We start from the raw sequence: 22,856 nt of genomic DNA on the forward strand, positions 1-22,856 counted from the left end.
TCCTTGCTCGCACACACTTTTTCAGTTCTGCCCACACATGTTCTATAGGATTGAGGTCAGGGCTTTGTAATGGCCACTCCAATTCCTTGACTTTGTTTTCCTGAAACCATTTTGCCACAACTTTGGAAGTATGCTTGGGGTCATTGTCCATTTGGAAGATACATTTGCGACCAAGCTTTAACTTCCTTACTGATGTCTTGAGATGATTCTTCAATATATCCACATAATAATTCTTCCTCATGATGCCATCTACTTTGTGAAGTGCACCAGTCCCTCCTGCAGCAAAGCACCCCCACAACATGATGCTGCCACCCCCGTGCTTTACGGTTGGGATGGTGTTCTTCGGTTTGCAAGCCTCCCCCTTTTTCCTCCAAGCATAACGATGGTCATTATGGCCAAACAGTTCTATTTTTGTTTCATCAGACCAGAGGACATTTCTCCAAAAAGTACCATCCATGTGGGGTTGCAAACCGTAGTCTGGCTTTGGTTATGGCGGTTTCCTCTATGAGGCAGAACTCGTCTCCTTCCTGTGCGGTATGATGGCTGTGTGGTCCCATGGTGTTTATACTCGTGTTTGTACAGATGAATGTGGTACCTTCAGGAGTTTGGAAATTGCTCCCAAGGATGAACCAGACTTGTGCAGGTGTACAATTTTTTTCTGAGGTCTTGTCTGATTTTTTGATTTTCCTATGATGTCAAGAAAAGAGGCACTGAGTTTGAAGGTAGGCCTTGAAATACATCCACAGGTACACCTCCAATTGACTCAAATGATGTCAATTAGCCTATCAGAAGCTTCTAAAGCCATGACATCATTTTCTGGAATTTTCCAAGCTGTTTAAAGGCACAGTCAACTTAATGTATGTAAACTTCTGACCCACTGGAATTGTAATACAGTGAATTATAAGTGAAATAATCTGTCTGTAAACAATTTTTGGAAAAATGACTTGTCAAGCACAAAGTAGATGTCCTAACTGACTTGCCAAAACTATAGTTTGTTAACAAGAAATTTGTGGAGTGGTTGAAAGACTAGTTTTATTGACTCCAACCTAAGTGTATGTAAACTTTTGACTTCAACTGTATGTACGTAACATATCTTTACATAAAGATATTAACTTAATTTAGCTGATTAACTGTCTCAGTACCTTGCCTTGTGTTTTCAGGTAGGTTGTGACCCGGGCTTACAGTAATGACCGGAGAGTAGCATAACATGTCAAGGATTAAGACTGTAAATGATCACATTAAGATGGTTCAACAAAAACAATGTCGATGCATTTTTTAAATGCCTTAATGAGTGGCAGCCTGAGTGCTTATTGAAACTACTACATAAGGCAGTGTGTAGGTAACTGAACTGACATTCAAAACAATAATGTGACAATGTTAGTAATGTTAAGATGTGTAAAACTTTTTTATATGCAATATTTATGGTGACAGGGTTTGAATGTGACATTAGTGGTAGTAGAATACAGTGGTAGTCATAAGGACTTATCAAATGTTCAAGGCAAAGCACTTTAAAGGTTCAAGTTATATAGAACAGACTATATTTATCCAGTCTAGGTAGACCTGTACTTTATCCAGTCTAGGTAGACCTGTACTTTATCCAGTCTAGGTAGACCTGTACTTTATCCAGTCTAGGTAGACCTGTACTTTATCCAGTCTAGGTAGACCTGTACTTTAGTATGGACGCCTTGTGCCATGACAGGAAGACGGGTGGATGCTATCTTTCACTAATTATGGGAAATAATAGCATGGTAATGAGGAGTTTGGTCTCCCAATATATTATGACTTTCTATTAGTTAGGGCTATTAGGGGGTTGAATCAGTATGAGTGCCTTCATTTGCCATTGGCACTGTTTAAGTCATCCACTTTCTGATGATCCATTATCTTGATATTCTTCTCAGCATTATCCACGTTCCTTATCAGAGTTTCCAGCCTCCTCTTGATTTTTTTCTGATCTTCCAGGGCGCAGGTGATGACGATCGTCTGGAATTTTGTATCGATAGGAACCGGTGGTGCCTCGGTCACACAGGCAGCGTGCAGTGCCATCAGGCCCTTTCTGGCCCCATCCATGTCGTCAAGCAACTTTGCAGCAAGCTCATCAATCAAAGAGGTAGCCTTGCGTAGCGCATCCTCTTGTGTGGAGTTTCTAATGACTTCCACTGATATTTCAACTGTCAGCGTCCTACCCAGAAGACGGTTAGCAGTTAAAGATAGTTCCTCTCTCTCTCCTGAAAAAGAGAGATAGCACAGTGTTATCAGATGTTGGTGTTAAAGGCCAGGTGTAGTCAAAAAAATGATTTTCCTATGTTTTATATATATATAGGAATAGTATTGTAAAATTGTGAAATCATGAGCTTAATGAGGTAATAGACCAATTTGAGAGTTCCAAACCTCTGCCAATAACAGCTAATTTTCAGTTTTACACTCCCCACTTAAACCACTCCCAGACAGTACTAACATTCTTGGTTGAGAAATTGCTCTTTTTGCTAAATATATATATATAAAAAGAAAAGAGCAATTTCTCAACCAAGAATGTTGCTAGTACTGTCTGGGAGTGGTTTCAAGTGGGGAGGGGAAAATTGAAAAATAGCTGTTTATATATATTTATATATTACATTTTAATTGAAAACAATCACAGGTGCTTAATTGTTACCCATAAATGATTTGATATTGAGATAAAAATGGCTGCATTGCACCTTTAACAGAACAGTTCACTAAAGTAAAAGTTTGTCAGAAGTACCAAAATCTTACAGAAGTTCTGACAAGAAGAATTCCTGTCTATGCCATAAAAGTAGATTAGGCCTATAGCCATGCCACCCCACATGGGGAATTGCATGGTACTTACCTTTCCCGTGCATTTTGGATTGAGGTAGGCTGTATAGCTGGATTTGCAAAAGTCATGACAGGACCTGGACTCAACCTAAGACCCTTTTTGAGATCTTAAAACATCAGTGAGTGAACTATCACTTTAAATAACAATTTCTACCAGTGAAGTGTCCCTTTGTTTCAACCAAATTTATGCTTTTTAGGCATAAGTTATCCAACCTGAGATATCTGTTGGCTATCAAACACATACCGTCACAAATACTGCGCATTTCTTCACTATTCTTTATGGACTGGATCATATCAAGTAAGCACTCTCTCTCCTGTTCCATTGAAGTTGCGGCTTCGCGTAAAGCCTCCACCCTAAAACAGATGTCATTGTCATGAGATATTTCGATAGGTTATGTATGGTAAGTGTTAGTACGTGACTCAGAGAAAGTTGTGATCATATTATTCATCCTATTGCATATTCTACAACTGTTTTTCGGTGTTAATTTCAAACATTTAAAACATTTTTTTTTACAGCTGTTTAAATAAGGTTATGATGTTATTTTAAAAGGACACAGTCTGGCACCGTAAAATATTCAAATAAACCACTGTTGTGAATGATACGGTACACTGTAGTGTGCACACGTATTCAGAGAACGTTCTTCCTTCTTCCACTGGCACCGTCTACTGCTTTCTATGTTTAGAATCAGTTTAATGGAACCAGAGATTGTGTAGCCGAATACCGTGTGTATTCTTCAAAGAAACTAGACAAACAAAGGCATATTATAGCGTTACAGTAGCCTACAATGACAAGTGTGCGCTCTGTATTTACAACAAGGATGAATTGTCTTCTCTATACAGTATTCAGGCCAGCTGTCTGTAAAAGAGCCTACCTTATTTCCAGCTGGTCCAAACTTTCAAGAAGTCGTCCGGAGCGATCTGCCATAGACATTGATCTGCTGAATTTGCCATTAGCGGCTTCAATCATTTTAGCCTGGTGGATTTTCGCTTGTGCCATAGTTAGTTTAATGATCTCCCTCGAGATTAAATTCCAATGGACACCTAACGGTGCACTAGCTGGTCCCAAGAGCACAACGTAGAGGTTTCTGCTTGACAGACAGCGCCACAGAGTAAACATTTCCAAACATGGGCTGGAACTTCCCTTGCTGTTTTTCCCGACCCATCCGACAGGATTGAGGATTGCACTTCTGGAACGTTCAAGAGGGTGGGATTCTTTCTCCACTGCAGCCAGTAGAACGACCTAATCTTGTCTATTTAAATAACGGTTTAAAATATATATATAATACATAAATATATATATAAATAACGACGATCTAATCTAATTTACTTGTTGACAATATCCAGACATCCAATGATTAATGTTAAAAGTTCAAAGAAAGAGACAAGGAAAATACTTAACATCTTTATTAAAAAAAAAAAAAAAGCTCTGAACATGTGATAAAGATGCATACACGGTATGCCTCAACATAATCTTTACAGTTCATATGTTACTACAGTTATTACTGTGTAATCACATCGGTATAAGGGTGTCGTAAAGTGTAACGATTTTGAAAGTAGCTGATATGTTACACATCTAAATAAATGACAGGCTACCAGAAAGTAACATTTGCTGATCAGTATTCAAGAAGGCTTCTTTTGAGAGCTTCCTCCATCTCTGTGAAGATAAATTGGGGGGGAACAACAGGAAGAAAAAAAATCAATATAATGTCAACCTAAATAAGAAATATAACTGTCTCAAAAACACACGAGACTACCATCTCAAAACCATTCAAAAAGTGTTCATGTTGTTCTCTACACCAACTATCTGAATATCCCAGTGTGCATTAAACGTCACTATGATTTGATTAGACATACTCACACTAAGGTTATTCTTCAAGCATGTCACGCTGGTTAAAAAAAGAGAGGTATCATCTTGTTTTTATTATGCTACATCTACATGACCAGATTGGGCAACTGCTTCAAAACTCTTCAGAACCTTTCTGGCCATTCAAATAAGGCAATATGCAACGGGGATTAAATCGAATATCGTGAAGTGCAAGACGATACTGTATTTGAACTTTACAAATCAAAACTGTGCAGTTTTACCAGTTAGGCTCTATCAATATGTTGAAAATGAAGTCCATATGAATGAACTAAGCCTTATTTTTTTGCCACACAAAGATTATTTAATGAGAATGTGACCAATACCATTTTTTTTAAAGCACAAAAATTGCACAGTCTGGAATTACTTAGTCATTCCCGGCGCAAAACAATTATCGCATATCGTGATATTTGGATTAGCATATCGTAGAAGAGGTCTAACCTAAAAATCTCCCAACTCTAACGTGTAAACTAAAATGTAACTGCTGAAAAGGTCCTCAAATAAACAAAGATAAGTAAAGGTGTTTACACACCAATATCAAAGTCAGTTGGCTCTCTTGCTTCTTCTGCACTTAAAGCCAAGGCACGCTTCATCTCCTCAGATTCATCTGAAACACAATGGAAATGGACAAAAAAAGAGAATCTCAGTTGGAAAAAAAACAGCACTTTAGGAAACATTTCTAAGAAACCTTCTATAGCTATTTAATATCTATGGTAGATGTCATTCACCAAATCACTGAACAGACCAAAATACAAGAAACCTTCTATAGCTATTTTACATTTGAGTTATTTAGCAGACGCTCTTATCCAGAGCGACATAAAGGAGCAATTAGGGTTAGTTAAGTGCCTTGCTCAAGGGTACATCAACAGATTTTTCAGCTAGTCAGCTCAGGTATTCAAACCAACAAGCTTTCGGTTACTGGCCCAACGCTCTTAACCGCTAGCATAGCTGCAGCTATATCATTTCTATGGTTGATGTCATTCACCAAATCACTGAACAGATCAGCAAACAAAAAATAATCACCTCCATGGGGTTCAGTGTCATCTCTGACCTCATCCAAGTTCACAGCGATGGCATGTTTCATATCTTCAAACTCCTCCACTATTAAATAAAAAAGTATGAATCAAATCAGTTTTCTAAGACCAGGAAGGTCAGTGCAGTGGAAATGAATCACGGAACACAGTCCAAACTCAAAGCAGACTTGCCATTCACTTCCGGTTTAATCTCCACAGCAGCCAGTGTCTTAACAGCGGAGGAAGCTGCTGCCTTCTCCGTACGACTCTCACCTCCATCTCTAGAGCTGGAGCAAGGCTCCAGAAAGCAGTGCTGGGAGTGGTAGTGGTTATGGAAACTGGGCACGTCGTTATGACTCTTCTGACAGGATCCACACACCACGTCAAAGGTCTTCTCTAGCCCCAAGGCTTCGTGTTGAGAGTGGACATGAGTCTTAATCTGAGCAAAGGAGGCTACCTTGACGTCGCATGGTGCGCATACAAAGCTGCATTTGTCTTCACTGGACAGCAGCTTTATGCATCGTGTGAAAGTAGCCTTCCTTTCGTCTTCTGCCTTTTCTGACGACATGCATGGACACAGACATTCACTGGTTGTTGCCAGATGACTGGAGTTGTAGTTTTCGACCTCAGTGGGTCTATCAACCCCAGGCACATCCATGAGGTAGTAGTCCTTACTGTGCAGGCTTCTATAGTGCTCCTGGAACTCCCCCTCGGTGTCATACTGCATGCTGTCACAGAGCCCGCAGAAGTAGCGTGTCACTATTTGGTTGCTGTGCTCGTTCACACAGTGCCTGCGTAATGTGTCCTCCTTGAAGAACTTCTGTGGGCAGTGGCCACAGGCAAACCTCTGGAAACTGTGGTTTCTCACATCTCTGCAGTGCTTGTGCACGGCTCGCTCCGAGTCAAAGATGTCCTCACACATTCTGCACAGCCACCTCTCGTCCTGTTTGGGGAGACATGTGGGAGTTGTAGTTCTAGCCCTGGGCTCAGTGGGAGCGCTGGGTCTGCCACTGGTGGAGGGTTTGGAATAGGAGATGGGAGCAGGCTCCTCGTCTGATACCTCTCTTTCCCTGAAGTAAGTGTGTCCACTGTGGGTCTCTGACACATGCAACAGGATGTCCTCGTGACGTGGCATGTCCACCTTGCACAGCCGGCAGTGGAATAGGAAGTTTGAGAGGTGGGCGCCGCCATGAAAGCGGCTCATGTGCAGGCGAGTGATGGACGACTCATCCATACGCTTTCCACACACACCACATTGATGGAATATCTGATTGGCAGTTAAAAGGTGCTTGCTTGCCATGGCCTCCTCTGAAAAGCGCTGGCCACATTCACAGAACCATGCCACTATCGAGACACTCGTTGAGGGCCCAGCACTGCCATTCAAAGTTCCCCCGCGTCTCTGGCGCTTGGCTGGGTATCCAACAGAATCACCTCTCTCCTTGTCCCTCTTCTGTGATGGGGCAACCGCAGCCCTCTTGGCGTGTTGGATTTCATAGAAATTGCTGTAGTGCAGAATCGCCCTTTCCATGGTGCTGTTGACCTCAGTAATGTGCCGACTCAATTCTTTGTGCCTGTCAACTTGACCTTGGGTGAGGAACAGTTTGCAACACACAGAGCACTGGCCCAGCACCTGCAGTTGTTTCATAACCTGCACCACTGTTTTCACTGCCTCAGCCCTGGCACTGCCCTCTCTGCACTGCACACTGAGGGAGAAGAATAACATTAACAAAATGACAAATAAGATGATTTATCCATATGAAGGAAGTGAGATGTTGAATATGTATGTCTGTTATTGATTTATTTTCTAATACACAGACAAACTGTTTATGAACAATTTGTACCTACACTGCAATTATACCTGCCTATGTAACAACCATGTAATTGCATGTACACTAACGCCATAGAGTTCAAAAGTACACAAACACATACAGATATAAACTTACTTGAAGTGGGCCTGTGCTTCCATGTGTGAGTTAAGCCCCTTTCGGCATGTTGTACATCTCACGCTGAATATAACCTCCTTACATAAAGCAGTAAGACGATTCTTCGCATATCGAGGGATGGGAACTGGCAATGCTGTCCCTGTAGTTTCTTTTGTTCAGAAAGAGAACAAAATAGCTGGTTACATGTTTCAATAGAGCAAATTAATAGCAGTGTATTTGGTTAAGTTATCCCGTCCAAGCACTATTCATTTGCACAACCTATTTGCTCTACATGCAGATTAGAGCGTTGGACTAATAACCGGAAGGTTGCCAGTTCAAATCCCCGAGCTGACAAGGTACAAATCTGTCGTTCTGCCCCTGAACAGGCAGTTAACCCACAGTTCCTAGGCCGTCAATGAAAATAAGAATCTGTTCTTAACTGACTTGCCTAGTTAAATAAAAGGTAAAATAAAAAATAAAATAACTAGTAATGCCAATAACAGCATAAAGAGAGTCCATATGCCGTTTATCTTTTGTCTTTCCGCCTAAATCCAATTTTCATGAGTGGAATATTTAGTGTTGATGCAGATCATGTTACATGATTGATTATACTTAAGAGTGGGAGAGGCAAGGCTTACCACTCATGATGATGGACTGAGAGAAGTGGTTTTTGGCCGCCATGTGATGGAGGCACTCGTCCCTGGTGTAGAACAGGAAGTAGCAGACAGGGCAGGCGAAGCAGACGATGGACTGGCAGGTCTGACTGTGGTCATGGTCTTCATTAGGCGAGGAGGACAGCTAAACAAAATAACAATTTCCCCACACAATGAAAGTCAATACTTTTTTTTAGCTGGATTGAAATGTGTATGCATTATCTGTGGTTGAAGACTTAAACAAGAATATTAAAGTATTCATTTTCATTTCATATTTTTTAAATCTTGAGATATCTTGAGATATCTTGAGGTATGGCAACTACCCCCAAAATAATTGATCTTCCTCATTGGTATTTAGTGCCACCAAGTGTATATCACAGCTAAATGCTGCTCTCTACTGCTTTGGTAGAGATGGACATCCAGTTCCCTCCATCCAATAACAAAAGCTGTTGCAGGAATGTAAAGTATTGTTACATTGTTTACGTTTTTAACCTCCAATTTTAAAACAGGAAGACTACTGTGTAAAGGTGGTCGGTCGGACGGACTACTTGCAGGTAAAAAGCTACTTTATAGTTTGAAACGGCATTCAGAAATGTCCTTTTTCTCCTCATGGTACTTGATTCCTTTAGGTTAGGAATAAAGACAGGTAGAATTCTTGCATAGAGCACATTTGAATGACATGTGACTGAACACAATTGAAAGTGCTGTCATCTTCTAACAGCGGTTGATTTTACAGGCACAACCAACCATTGACTGCTGATGCACCCTCCAAGCCTCTTTGGTTTCAAAATGCAGACCACAGGCAACGCAAGCAAACAGCTCAGTTGGGCTTCCTTTCAGGTAGATGGTCGGATCACAAGGAGAGTGGTCAAACCTGCAAACACAAAGAAATAAGTATTTCTCAAGGCAACTCATGGCTAAAATAAAAGTTGGTTGTTTTTATGTATAATTGTCACAGAAATATAAATCTCATATATTATCTAACCTTTTCAAGTGACCTTCCAGGAGAGGCACGTTGTCATAAACCCGACCACAGTTGATCACTGGACAGGTATGTGTAGATGAGCTACTGGTAGGAAAGGGGACCTGTCTGCGTCTCCAGCTAGCTCCAGTATTGATGATACCAGGTTTCACACCTGAGAACAGACAATGGCAAGACTGAGATGCTGCTTTTCTAACAAATTAAGTTAAACTTTCTGTGTGCTAGTTGGGACCGTTCATTAAATGTCTCGGAGTAACTATGCTGATCACTTTAGATCCTAGATCAGCATTCCTACGCCGAGACATTTCATGAATACGGGTCCAGAACTCTAGTACAAAAGAGACATTACCTGGCATCTTTAACCACATATCCACACAGCGCTTGGCATCATATGCATGTCCATTGGGACTAAATGCCAGTTCCTGCCGCCCATGAGCCTTTTGTGAGATTTGCTTCTCCTGAAATAATGCGAGCAGAGACAGGACCAAAATGAAGAACCGTGCAGACATTATAGCACCCACAAAAGACAAGTGCAGAACAAGCTTCAAATGGTTAATAAGATGATCATACCAACTTGAAGTGTCCTTACCTTGAAGGCTTTACACTTCTCTTCTCTTTCCTTTCTCTCCACAGAGACTTGCTGAGCCAGTCTGTCCAAAGTGGAGGTGACCTGAGCCTTCTGTCGCTCAATCTCATCTTCAATCTTCACAATAAAAAATAAAGGTGAACATTATATACTACTTACATAACATTTACATTTCTTTTTTGTGGTACTTTTACCCCATTTTCGTGATATCTAATTGGTTGTTACAGTCTTGGCTCATCGCTGTAACTCCACTACGGACTCAGGAGAGGCGAAGGTCGAGAGCCATGCATCCTCCGAAACACGACCCTGCCAAGCCACACTGCTTTTTGACACACTGCTCGCTTAACCCGGAAGCCAGCTGCACCAATGTGTCGGGGGAACACCGTGCAGCTGGCGACCGAAGCCGGCTTGCAGGCGCCCGGCCCACCACAAGGAGTCGCTAGAGTGCGAAGGGACAAGGAAATCGCGGCCGGCCAAACCCTTCCCTAAAGGCCAGCCTGGGACCTGTGACACAGCCCGGGGTCGAACCCGGTCTTCCACTAACCTTTCCATATGTCATTACAGTTTGGATTGAATTTATTATCTTTCACTTGACACACTCACTGTCTCTGCCATGGGTAAACTGTCATCGTCTTCGCCCTCACTCAGTAAATCAATACACTCCAGTACAGGTCTGAGTGGAGCCTCCTGAAACAAAATAGTTAAATGGATGAGACACTGTTTTTAAATAAACTGTTGACTCACTTAGACACTGTCTGAATTTTGTAGAAGAACACGGAATAGTTTTTTAACAATATGGGAACTGTAGTAGATGACCTAATCTGACTCAAACATCCACGTTTGGGTCAATTTCAATTCAACTAATGCATAGGATGAAAATGTGTAGCCTTTTACACTTGTACCCTTATAAAAGGTTGAAAATGGCAGATTTGGAAACTGATGAGCACCTAAATTGGAACACAGTTGCTGTAAAGTAACATGCTATAAATTACGTCAGAGCTCAGGCTCTGCACTTCATATGCGACAAGAAGTTGCCCCCATCCCTCCTCCATTTTTTCTTGTCTGAGTGAGGAAAATGCTGTAAATTAAAAGGACTCAATGTATTTTGAAAGATGAGACTGAGGATTATAATAAATAACACGTTGATGTCATACAAGCAAGCCAAACACCCATGACTCCAAAAGTGCACTTTACATTTCCATACAAAACTTGTCATATACAGTGTCAACGTTTATGATCACTATGTTTGATGTACATTTACTAGATGACATGGCGTCATACCCTGGGTTGTTCTGAACAGAATGAGCCTGTTTGTCTATTGGAAAGAAAATTTGCCACGGAACACGGCTATCGGCAAATACTACAATACATGTCAAATGCACATAAAATCAACCGTGTCATTTTTGGATTCAGTCTTGTGTCAGGTGAACTGTCGTGTCCTGTCAACCAATGTCATTTTGTAAATTGGGTGAACTATCCCTTTAACATTGAGGGTGGGAGGGGGGGTTAAAAAATAATAAAAAAATTAAGAAACTATTATCACCTAATAGCAGGAACGGCATCATCTATATTAGGATGTAGATTGGAACCTAAACTGAACGACTTCAACTACTAATTTCTCTGCACAGGATTTAAATTTTTTTTTTTTTTACTGAAAATACATTACATAGGATGAAGAAACAATATACTACTTGTCAGATAAAGAACTGATACTGTACAGTGACTTCAAATAGTATTCACACCCCTAAACTTTTCCACATTTTGTTGTTACGAAGTGAGACTAAAATGGATTTGTCAGTTGTCAAACACAATACTCTAATGTCAAAGTGGAACAAAAATTCCAACATTTGTTAAACATTTATGAAAAATAAAACAAATATATATTGATTAGATAAGTATCAATAAATGTTAGAATCTCCTTTGGCAGTGATTACAGCGTGTAAGTCTCTAAGAGCTTTGTGCATCTGTATTGTGCAACATTTGCCCATTATTATTTTCAAAATTCTTCAATCATTATCTTCTTGGTAAGCAACTCCAGCGTAGATTTGGTCTTCTGTTTTAGGTTAATGTCCTGCTGAAAGGCAAATTCATCTCCCAGTGTCTGATGGAAAGCAGACAACCATATTTTCCTGTAGGATTTTGCCTGTGCTTAGCCCATTCCGTTTATTTTTTTTATCCTGAAAAACTCCCCAATCTATAACGATTACAAGCATACCCATAACATGATGCAGCAACCGCTATGTTTGAAAATATGGAGAATATTTTTCATTTTGTACAAGCTTCCTTCGTTTCACTCTGTCAATTAGGTTAGTATTGCAGAGTAATTACAAAGTTGTTGAGCCATCTTCAGTTCTCCTATAACAGCCCTTAAACTCTGTAACTGTTTTAAAGTCACCATTGGCCTAGTAGTGAAATCCCTGAGCGGTTTCCTTCCTCTCCGGCAAGAGTTAGGAAGGACGCCTGTATCTTTGTAGTGACTGGGTGTATCGATACACCATCCAAAGTGCAACTAATAACTTCACCATGCTCAAAGGGATATATTTCTACCCATCTACCAATAGGTGCCCTTCTTTGCAAGGCATTGGAAAACCTCCCTGTTTTTTGTGGTTGAATATGTGTTCCAAATTCACTGCTCAGCTGAAGGACCTTACACATACAGTGCCTTCGGAAAGTATTCAGACCCCTTGACTTTGTACATCTTTTGTTACGTTACAGCCTTATTCTAACATTGTTGTTTTTCCCCTCAATATAATCAACCTATGACCAATACCCCATAATGACAAAACAAAAATAGGTTTAGAGCATTTTGCTAATTTATATTTACATTTTTTTTAAATATCACATTTACATAAGTTCAGACCCTTTACTCAGTACTTTGTTGAAGAACCTGTGGCAGCGATTGCAGCCTTGAGTCTAAAGTATGACGCTACAAGCTTGGCACACCTGTTTTTGGTGAGTTTTTCCCATTCTTCTCTGCAGATTCTCTCAAGCTCTGTCAGGTTGGATGGGTAGAATTGCTGTACAGTTATTTGCAGGTCTCTCCAGAGATGTCCGATCACGTTCCAAGTCCAGGCTCTGGCTGGGCCACTCAAGGACATTCAGAGACTGTCCCAAAGCCACTCTTGCATTATCTTGGCTGTGTGCTTAGGGTCATTGTCCTGTTGGAAGGTGAACCTTCACCCCAGTCTGAGGTCCTGAGTGCTCTGGAGCAGGATTTAATCAAGGATCTCTCTGTACTTTGCTCCGTTCATCTTTCCCTCGATCCTGACTAGTTTTCAGTCCCTGCCACTGAAAAACATCCCCACAGCATGATGCTGCCACCACCATGCTTCACCATAGGGATGGTGCCAGTTTTCCTCCAGATGTGACGCTTGGCATTCAGGCCAGAGTTCAATCTTGGTTTCATCAGACCAGAGTCTTTCGGTGCCGTTTGGCAAACTCCAAGCGGGCTGTCATATGCCTTCTACTAAGGAGTGGCTTCCGCCTGGTCACTCTATCATAAAGGCCTGATTGGAGGAGTGCTGCAGAGATGGTTGTCCTTCTGGAAGTTTCTCACACCTCCACAGAATAATTCTAGAGCTCTGTCAGAGTGACCATCGGATTCTTGTCCTTTCCAAACCATGTCCATTGAACTTACCACAGGTTGACTCAAATCAAGTTGTAGAAATGGATCCATGGAAACTGGATGCACCAGAGCTCAATGTCGAGTCTCATAGCAAAGGGTCTGAATACTTATGTAAATAAGGTATTTCTGCTTTCGCTTTGTCATTATGGGGTAGTGTGTGTAGATTGCCGAGGAAAACATTTATTTAATCAATTTTAGAATAAGGCTGTAACGTAACAAAATGTGGAAAAGGTCAAGGGGTCTGAATACTTTCCGAAGGCACTATAATTGTATGTGTGGGGTGCAGAGATTAGGTATTTCTTTTAAAAACACGTGAAATACTATTATTGCACAGAGTGAGTCCATGCAACTTGTTTAGCAAATGTTTACTCCTGAACTTATGTACTGTAGACATGCCATAACAAAGGGGTTGAATACTTATTGACTCAAGACATTCCAGCTTTTCATTTTTTATTAATTTGTAAAAATGTCAAAGTGGAATAATGTTTTTTGACATTATGGGGTAGTGTGTAGGCCATGACAAAAATTATAAATTGAATCGATTTTAAAATCTTAAATATAAGTACATTTAATCGAAAATGTAATCTATGTAATTCCCAAAAGTAACTTAATTATGGGAGGGCCAAAAAACACCTTTAATGTAAAAATAGTTATAAATTGCTGAGGTGTAGTGACTTGAGAACACAAGCTCAAGTACACAGTATAAAAATGATAAAAAAATCCCCCAAAACTGTTTCAATAAGATTGAAATTACATTATGTCTAAATATAGTAGAATACATTTATAAAATGACTAACTATAAGAATTCACCTTCCTTCTAACTGTAAAATACATATTTGTATATTTAGAGTTAGAGAAAAGGTTCATATTTTCTCAAGATCTCTTGATCAAAATGTTTGCCCCAACCGCTGTGAACGTCTCTCCGTCAATGATAAACAGAAAGTGTTTTTTGTGTAAAATCTACGAATCTATCTCGGAATGTGCTATGGCAACAAAACCACTATCCTGCTGCTACGATGTAAGGATTCCAGGCATATGCATTGTTAGTGGTTGTGACTTGGGTTCAGCCAGGGCTTGATGGACAGTCGGAAGAGCGAATGAAATGGAAGGAGGGACATTCCAGCTTAATGTGGTGTCAGATTTCACACAGGCAGAAGAGACATTCACCCTGTATCCATGAGAATCAGGCCTACCTCTAAATGCAAGCCATTTCGATCTATGGTGTCCACAGATTGATTTCTATGCAAAAATGTTGGTCAGAACCAGTACCAGAACCATGCAAGTCACCTAAACAGGGGACTTTACATCTAAAAGGATTTTAAATTCCGGCTATAACAACAAAAGGTGTAAAAAGTCATGGGGTGTGAATACTTTCTGAAAGCACTGTGTTGGGACTGGCGTGGGGGTCTTACTTAAGAAAAAAACATTTGGTACAAATCAGATTTGAGGTACTATTTGTATTAAATATGATATGAATCCTATAAATAAAAAATAGCCAATGTGGGTGCAATCAATAAACTTAATTTCTCAGAGATTATATTTCAACAAAAGAATGTTGCAGGAATGCCAGCTAATCTTATCTGTTTCTAACTACAGAAACGATTTCAGAACAATATATGATGATGGTGGGTGTCATGGCTTGCTGAAATTACATGGAACGACGCAATGACAACATAGTAGAGAAACCTTTGAACCTTTGTTTCTGCAAATGACAAATCACTTACTGACACAAACTCCACCTCATCTTCATCTTCTGCTCCAGTCGGGGTGGACATTGATTTTATCTGGAGTAAAAAAAACGACATAATAAAACAGATAACTCATCCAAATCGAATCCCACTGATAATCAACTAAACTTTGTCAACATCATTATCCTCATCCAGCTGTCAGTATGTCTGGCAGGGCAATGATGACCAATAAGTACATTGTTACAATGATAATAGCTCAAATCTAAAACAATGATAGCTAACTACAATTACAATGTCACAAATTGTTTGTTTTCATGCAAGCGTTCTCCAATTTGCCATCACGCGTGTTCAACACTAGCTAGCTAGCTATAACCCCTGCTAGCACTAGTGTGAATAACTGCTCCAATTCAACACTTTTGCTGACTAGTTAGCTAGCTAAACTAGTTGAAACATTGTCGAAGAAAACACAAGAACGAGGCAGCTTCCTTGGTCTAGCTAGCTAGCTAGCTAACGATAGTTAGCAGGTCACCGTGCACAACAAGCAGTCTATACTTTGCAGACATTATAAACGTATTTATTAGGTAAAACCATTTAGCCACCCAAGTAGTTTGATAACTACATAATTATCGTTAAAGTAAATTTAAGCACAAGCGGACACTCACCAAGAAACGTTTTCGTGCAAAAGGGATGTTGATTTTCTGCGGGTGTTGCTGGGACTTGGAGTTCTAAGGAAAAGCGCACGGCGGAGCCACTTAGTTTCGCAGTGCTGCTGTCGCATTGGGGGGAAAACATAAAACTGTCGTGTCGACATTAATTAATTCATGAATTATAAAGGCAGTTATTTTTCTGGGGGGGGGGGGGGGGGGGGGAATCACATTTTACTTTGGAGTCAGACGCATTTAATCCAGGAAACCGATAAAGCTTAATTTTGACATAATTGTTATGTCAAAACCCTTTCATCTGTGCTTGAGCCTAGCTTGGCATGGGCCTACTAACAAATCTCTATTAAGCAGAGTCATTTCATGACAATTAGGCCTGTGTTATTATAGTTTAGCCTTAGCCTATAAATAGCCTAGCATATTTAATACTACACTGTTTTAATTTATCATATATCAGAGACCAGGTTGATGATAGAGACTGATCGTGATACTCAGACCATCTTTGCTGTGCGGAGCTCGGATGCCGATGCTCACTCCCCTTGCATGAGTAAAAAAAAAAAAAAGCTATTCTGCTGAGTCATGGGTTGTTGCCTTACATTATTGAAATCAATAGAACTGAAGGATAGTCTGTAGTCTAGCCTATGTTTCGGGCTGCAATGAGACGTTCACTATATCCTGTCAATAATATTACCTTCGCTTTCAGTATATAGGGCAGCAAGCCCAGAGCCGGTTGTCTGTGCGCAGGAGGCGCTGCCCTACATCGCGTTTTATAATGATTGCTGCAGCGTTTTTGGTCTTATTGAGACCGTATAGTATTCAAGTTGTTTTGCTATTATTGCTGCTATTGCTTGGAACTATTGCAACAATTCTTTTTTTCTGTTGCTGGCATCGGAGGCTTCGTAACGGGAAACATCCCATAAAATCTGTGCTTTCAGGGCGCTCAAGGAGTCGCGGTGAGTAGAGGCGTCGTCAGCATCTTCAAGCAGTGCGGCTAATCCACCAAACCAAATGCGTGGCATGTCTGCAATATGTTCAAGCATTTTCACACGATTACCTGTTAAATAGGATATAGCCTAAAGTGTATCCTGTGCTATTTTAAGCTACTTGACACACTTGAATCGCCATTATTTTCAGCAGATAAACATAGCATTGGCTACAGTTTAGTGTAGACTCACTGCTATGTGCATGGCCTTGAGGGTGAAATCATATATTACTATCAGTGTCCAAATGTATATTTTCCACTTTATTCACAGTCTTAATTTGTCTAATGGTAGTCTATGATGTCATTACGATAGCCTAAATGTAGCCATGTGCTTATGTGATGTGTTTGAAAGTATCCGAGTGAGTTAAACATCTTTTCATTTGTCCTAGAAGCTGGTCTCAGGACGCATCATTTTCGATCAGAGGTAATCATTCGTTTTTACTTCGGTCAAGGTCAGTAAGTAGCCAATGTCTTCTTTCAAATACAAGATTGTGAAGGAAGTACAACTATATGCTGCTCTGTGTTACTTTTATTATACTTTACTGTATACTTTTGGGAGTTGTGTTGGTGCGCTATTGTTAGGACTGTGTTATGCGCATTGCGCATGTGTGATCAATAAATAATGTGAATGATTCTGCACTTTATGCAGCTTGACTATTCTGGAGAAAAAAAATCCAAATTTTAATGAAAACTTATGTGCCAATTTATGTGACAAAATATGCCAACATAGGCGATTACAAATTGAACATTAAAAACCACTTAATTACACAATTAATTTATTAGATTTATGGCAATCCAAAACCAAAGTTCCATCCATTAATGACAATATTGTTAGTGTGATCCATAATAATACATTGATCATTCAACTAGTTAAATGTCTCAAGCATATTTAACAATTTCGGCATCTTTTTCTCTCTCCTTTTTGGACATGATGTTCCATGTTTTTACAGGGTTTCAGGCACAGTCCGCGCCATGCCAGGAGGGCACGCGCTCGAGTGGCAGAGGAAAAGCCTCTTGTCGAAATTCCCCAGAGTGATCATCAGAGTGACTCGTCCACAACTGTGAGGAAACGAAAAGTGAAGAAAAGAGTCCTTCCAGACTTCTATCACTCAGTACAAGTCACCCCAACACGCAAACCCGTAGGTATATTCTTGCGTAATTATAGCCTAATGCCAGTCATTGTCATTCAGGGTATGCATTATAAATTAAATCTGCCTTGGTCAATTATCAGTACGCCAATTTATTTTATATTTTTCAATTAACAAATACATGCTACAGCGATGATATGGGTCCTTAAATTATTAAAGTAACCAACATAAAATGCGCGCGTAATCCCTATTAACATCGATGCAATTATTGGATGTTTTATACGCAACAGTTAGCCTTCAATAGTTTGACCTTCCGTACCACATCCTGGCGATGGTATTTGAAGTTGAAGCCTTGAAAGTTCAGCAATTTCTTGATATTGCTCATGTTGTCATTTTGCATGTTGAGACACGCACCAAGCAAACCTAGTACAATGCCATAATAATAATGCAACCAAATTATTGTCGACATTTTAGATTAACAATCATCTCCATTGTAGGCTACAATCCTTAATAACCCTCACCATATGCCAAACTCTACTGGGTCGAAAAGCAGGATGTAGACAAAATGTTGGTACATGTGTGCTTTTGGGTGTGTCTACATTTTCTATGTTTATTCTGGATGAATCTTGCTCAGTATGGACTTTCAAGTTACAACTGAGATGCACTACTCAAGTTACAACTGAAATGCATGACTCAAGTTACAACTGAAATGCATGACTCAAGTTACAACTGAAATGCATGACATTAAGATGTCTAAACCTCTTTGTGTTATGATTACATTGTTTCAAATGGCCAATATTCATTACAATTACCTCTAGAATTTAAAATAGTATAGGCCTATAATAGATTAACAATGTCAATTTGAATGTTACTTGTCCCAAATGTATAATGTTTGGTTTCTGTAAACATGAACATTTACTGATGGATCCTTTTCTCTTGTACCCTCAAGTTCTCAAGAAATATCTTGATTCTTAATTTACTATAGATGGTAGCAATGGCCTACCATGTACGGTTTTAAGAAGTATAATTCTAAATTGCTTTGGGACTTTTTAAATTCACAGGCAAGAAAATATGAAGCAAATATTAGGCTAACTAACATAACATCTATGGAGAATGCAATCTTTCTTGTCTTATTTCTGACATAATGCTGGATGCTGTGGCCTTGTAGCAGGAAGTATTACCAATATTCATTGCTGTTGACTTGTAGCCTAACGGATAAAAAAGTAAATTGAGTAAGATTCTGTTTGCTGGTGACTGTCTACCCAAACTCCTTGCTCCGGCCAAACGGTACACCATGCCCACGGAAGTTAGATTCTTCTCTGCAATGTAGCAATAGATAGATAGATAGATAGATAGATAGATAGATAGATAGATAGATAGATAGATAGATAGATAGATAGATAGATAGATAGATAGATAGATAGATAGAAGCGGAATGATTCAGTTTGAGTCAGGTGTCGCTAGGTGTCGGGTTAGGGTCGATACATTACCCCCTTTCTTCAGGGAAAGTATGTCTGGACGCTTCACTATACCAAGTCCCTCACGTGTACACGCCTGGCCTCAAGGCCACCATCCCACTTCTGACACCATGTAGCGAATTCAGGGGTAGCCCCGACGTGAACCCTGGTCCATCGACTGTTAAGCCAACACCTAAACTGTTAAGGGGAAATTTGAAACATGTTCTGCTTCATATTCATCATATCCAGCACAACCCAACATCAACATATGTGAAAATTGCACGTTTCTATGTTTTGCTATAAAAAAAGATAGAGGAAGATAAATTACATCATAAACCAATTAGTAGGCCATATGTAGACAATGCTTACTCATAATTGGTTAAAATCAAACGATGCACAGTGATGATGTCATTGGAAACACTTATCTTCCGCTATCTTTTTTATAACAAAACACAGTCAGTGTGGTGCTGGAGATGATGAATATGAAGTAGATTTTTTAAATGTTATTTCCCTATGCCATGCCCAAGGTGTGGCTTAACAGTCGCTGAACCAAGGTTCAAGTCCTGGTCGGGGCTACCCATATTGCTTTCTTTACCCATGTATGACAGCAGTCCATGCTTTGTTTTAGTTTAGCTGGTAGTGTTTCTGATTGCATTTGTGGCACAAATCTCATATAGCATTTAGCAAGTGTGGCACAAATCGCATTCAAGTGATGGGACTGATATTAGCATTTTTCTCGCATCATGTTCAAATCATCTATAAGTGACTTTGATAAGATTCACAATTAATTTTAGATACGTTCAGATGGTCTGGACAAGATGCGTGAAAAATGCTAACATCGGTCCTATGACTTGAATGGGATTTGTGCCACAAATGCTAAAACATTAGCATTTTTAAACATTGCCAGGGATATAAAACCAAAGCATGGATTGCACTTACCCAGAGCCTAGGATGCCTTCTCCATACACTGTTTACATACTAAGAAAACCAATATGTTATTTTGTGATATGGGTGAACTATCCCTTTAACGGTGAAGGTGTTGCCTTCACAATCGCTGGACCACAAGTCCCGGTCAGGGCTACAAAGTTGATCATTATATTTAGGTCATATCATGCATTGTTTGCACCATTTCAAGCATGATTGCTTTCACCATTGAGCAAGAGCATGCTTTGTTGATACACCCATGGTCAATCAAATGTTGGTGATTGACTGTGATATACCCTGAGTTAATTGTTAAAGGCCCAATGTAGCCGTTTTTATGTCGATATCAAATCATTTCTGGGTGACAATTAAGTACTTTACTGTCACACATTTTCATTAAAATGGCAAAAATTGCTTTGAGCAAAAAACGATGTATCATGCAAGAATTTTGATAGGACTGTCTGGGAGTGGTATGAGTGGGGAGGGGGAAGCTGAAAACGAGCTGTTATTGGCAGAGAGGTTCGGAACAGTCTTTGTTATTGGTCTATTAACCAATTCACTGCATGGTGATGTCACCATGGAAAGCTGCAACACCAATGCCAACCTGCTGATTAGAAGGTCCTGTATTTTCAACCAGCAACTATAGTGAAATAACACTGATCAAATGTTTTCTCATTTTTACAGTGTGTGTTTCATAAGCTGTTGTGCAATATGATACAAAACCCAGGAAAAACAGAATGTTGACTGCACTGGGCTTTCAATGTCCTACTCTAGTTTAGATTTAAACAGCAAAGTTGTTCTATGTGCAATCGAACTCAACATGTGACTGTATAACCTATTGTTATTTGAGCAGCCACACCCTGCCTCGATGTGTCATCACACGGTGTGGATAAGTATTAGTTATGTACTTGCTCAGTTACCCTATCACAGAGCCTAGACAGAGAGACGGCCTAGACAGACAGACAGACAAGAACATCATAAATAACCCAACAGAATGCATACATTTTTATTTGGACTTCATAAAGATTATAAGGACAGTGCTCTAAAATTGCACATTCATTGTCAACTAGCAACATTTCTAATGAATGGCACACAGAGCACATGCGCATCAGGCAGCAAAACAACAACCCGACTGTGCATCACAAAGGATGCTCATGGACCAGTCTCTGGATTTATGATTGGTTTTGGACGGTAAACATGGAGACTACGCAGTCACCACTAGACACGCATCCACCCAGGATGGCGCTGTAAGACCGCGTCATTGGCCACAGCTTGCCGATTGAATAATCAGAAATACAGCGCTTGGCTCCTCCAGACTCCATCCGCCCTCTTCTGTATCCTAGGATGGTGACGCGTTGACATGCTAGAGCTCTCGCATCGCATGATACTCTCCCTGGCCCAATCTTTTCACACTCTCTGGGGACTTGACATCATTTCGAGCTCTCAACCCAAAGGGGAGACAAGCATAATGTAATGAGCAGAGTGCATCGCTAGAAGGGTGTGGTTCTGATTAAAAATAACATAGCCTGCCCCGCCGCTGTCTGAGTTTACAGCAAGTGGATAAAGGATTTCGATATAATCAACTGATACCATGTATACAGCGGTAAGTCTTATTTCTGGCCTGGCGGGGGAGCCAGATACAATTGATTTTCATTCTAGCTGCCTGGTTCTACTTTAGCTTTTTATTGTTGAATCAGAGATCATTGCTAGGCGAGCTGGTTGCTCACACTACGGTGCCTTCCCTGGAGCAATGTACATTTACATTACGCACGTCAGTTTAGGCAACCGTGGGAGTAGCGATGGTGAGACATGTTACATTGTGTCTTTCTGACTGTGTGTTGTCATATTAGTGTTACGATGGCGCGAGCAACACATTGATCATTTATTTCCATTGTTTCAACAGAGCTCCGGTTCTGGCAACGCTTCCCTCCACTGTTCCATGTCTTCATCGGCGGATTTCTCGGACGAAGATGATTATAGTCTTAAATCTGGGTCGGTCTCACCGGCACCGGGGGACACGTTACCCTGGAACCTACCAAGACACGAGCGACATAAGCGACAAATTCAGGGAGGATCCGTTTTGGATCCAGCAGAGAGAGCTGTGCTCAGGATTGCAGGTGAGTGCCCATATTTAATTGATTGTCAGGGCAGGCTCTAGCCTTTTGGGGTCTCTAAGCGAGACTTGGTTGCTCCCCCTTCCTCGAGGGCAAAACATTTTAGTGGCCCTCCTTCTTAAAAGAAAGTGATAGTACGATACTTTCGAAGTGAATTTCCTGCAATTCTACACATTTTGCCATTCAGACATGTATGCATTTTTATGTCAAATTTCATGCAATTCTATTCGTTTTGCTATGGAGGCAGAGAGAAACAAAATTCAATTTTGCAATCAAAAATTGTTAGCTGACATGACTAATTGGGTGACTGTCAGTGACTGACATAACAAGTGAAAAATTGCTGATCCACAACCAAATTTAGAACCTGCACCTTGTTAGTCTACTATTCTAACTCTCAACAGTAAATTGAGACCATGATTTGTAGGGGGGGTGGGTTGGGCCCTAAGCTACCGCTGGGGCCCTAAGCGATCGTTTAT

The 22,856-nt window shown here is 40.3% G+C and overlaps 3 protein-coding genes and 1 long non-coding RNA gene across 9 annotated transcripts in view; 2 read left to right on the forward strand and 2 right to left on the reverse strand.

The window, feature by feature from the left end:
- Positions 1 to 1,386: 1,386 nt before the first annotated feature.
- On the reverse strand, positions 1,387 to 4,043 carry bag2 (BAG cochaperone 2). The gene is made up of 3 exons (XM_021576454.3): positions 3,702 to 4,043; positions 3,074 to 3,183; positions 1,387 to 2,225 (listed from the first exon to the last, which is right to left on the reverse strand). Exons 1-3 carry the CDS (start codon positions 3,944 to 3,946, stop codon positions 1,831 to 1,833), a joined length of 750 nt encoding a protein of 249 aa, XP_021432129.3. The 5' UTR covers positions 3,947 to 4,043; the 3' UTR covers positions 1,387 to 1,830.
- Positions 4,044 to 4,218: 175 nt separating this feature from the next.
- znf451 (zinc finger protein 451) lies at positions 4,219 to 15,947 on the reverse strand. Of its 3 annotated transcripts, XM_021576457.3 has the most exons (14): positions 15,822 to 15,947; positions 15,196 to 15,255; positions 10,450 to 10,533; positions 9,850 to 9,963; positions 9,610 to 9,718; positions 9,264 to 9,414; positions 9,026 to 9,152; positions 8,264 to 8,423; positions 7,647 to 7,794; positions 5,896 to 7,406; positions 5,714 to 5,791; positions 5,223 to 5,297; positions 4,688 to 4,715; positions 4,219 to 4,483 (listed from the first exon to the last, which is right to left on the reverse strand). In XM_021576457.3, the coding sequence occupies exons 2-13, from the start codon at positions 15,244 to 15,246 to the stop codon at positions 4,711 to 4,713; spliced, it is 2,613 nt and encodes an 870-aa protein (XP_021432132.1). In that variant the 5' UTR covers positions 15,247 to 15,255; positions 15,822 to 15,947; the 3' UTR covers positions 4,219 to 4,483; positions 4,688 to 4,710. The 3 variants fall into 3 exon arrangements, with proteins under 3 accessions (XP_021432132.1, XP_021432130.1, XP_021432133.1); XM_021576455.3 differs by lacking the exon at positions 4,688 to 4,715; XM_021576458.3 differs by lacking the exons at positions 4,688 to 4,715; positions 10,450 to 10,533.
- LOC149974594 (uncharacterized) lies at positions 9,015 to 11,014 on the forward strand. The gene is made up of 2 exons (XR_016489505.1): positions 9,015 to 9,983; positions 10,074 to 11,014. It is a non-coding gene; the product is annotated as an uncharacterized LOC149974594 (long non-coding RNA).
- Positions 15,880 to 22,856, forward strand: part of dst (dystonin) — a 197,924-nt gene continuing 190,947 nt past the window's right edge. For 2 of the 4 annotated variants that reach the window (XM_090213020.1, XM_090213022.1), the window contains exons 1-4: positions 16,418 to 16,771; positions 17,190 to 17,224; positions 17,751 to 17,939; positions 22,170 to 22,383. In XM_090213020.1, coding sequence (XP_090069146.1) covers positions 16,591 to 16,771; positions 17,190 to 17,224; positions 17,751 to 17,939; positions 22,170 to 22,383 — 619 coding nt within the window. In that variant the 5' untranslated portion in view covers positions 16,418 to 16,590. Of the gene's footprint in view, positions 16,772 to 17,189; positions 17,225 to 17,750; positions 17,940 to 21,841; positions 22,069 to 22,169; positions 22,384 to 22,856 lie in introns of those variants that run through there. The other 2 variants (XM_090213021.1, XM_090213031.1) reach the window with 2 other exon arrangements.

Source organism: Oncorhynchus mykiss, chromosome 20 (assembly GCF_057628025.1).
Source record: "Oncorhynchus mykiss isolate SJ-2025 chromosome 20, ASM5762802v1, whole genome shotgun sequence".
NCBI classification, from domain to species: Eukaryota; Metazoa; Chordata; class Actinopteri; order Salmoniformes; family Salmonidae; genus Oncorhynchus; species Oncorhynchus mykiss.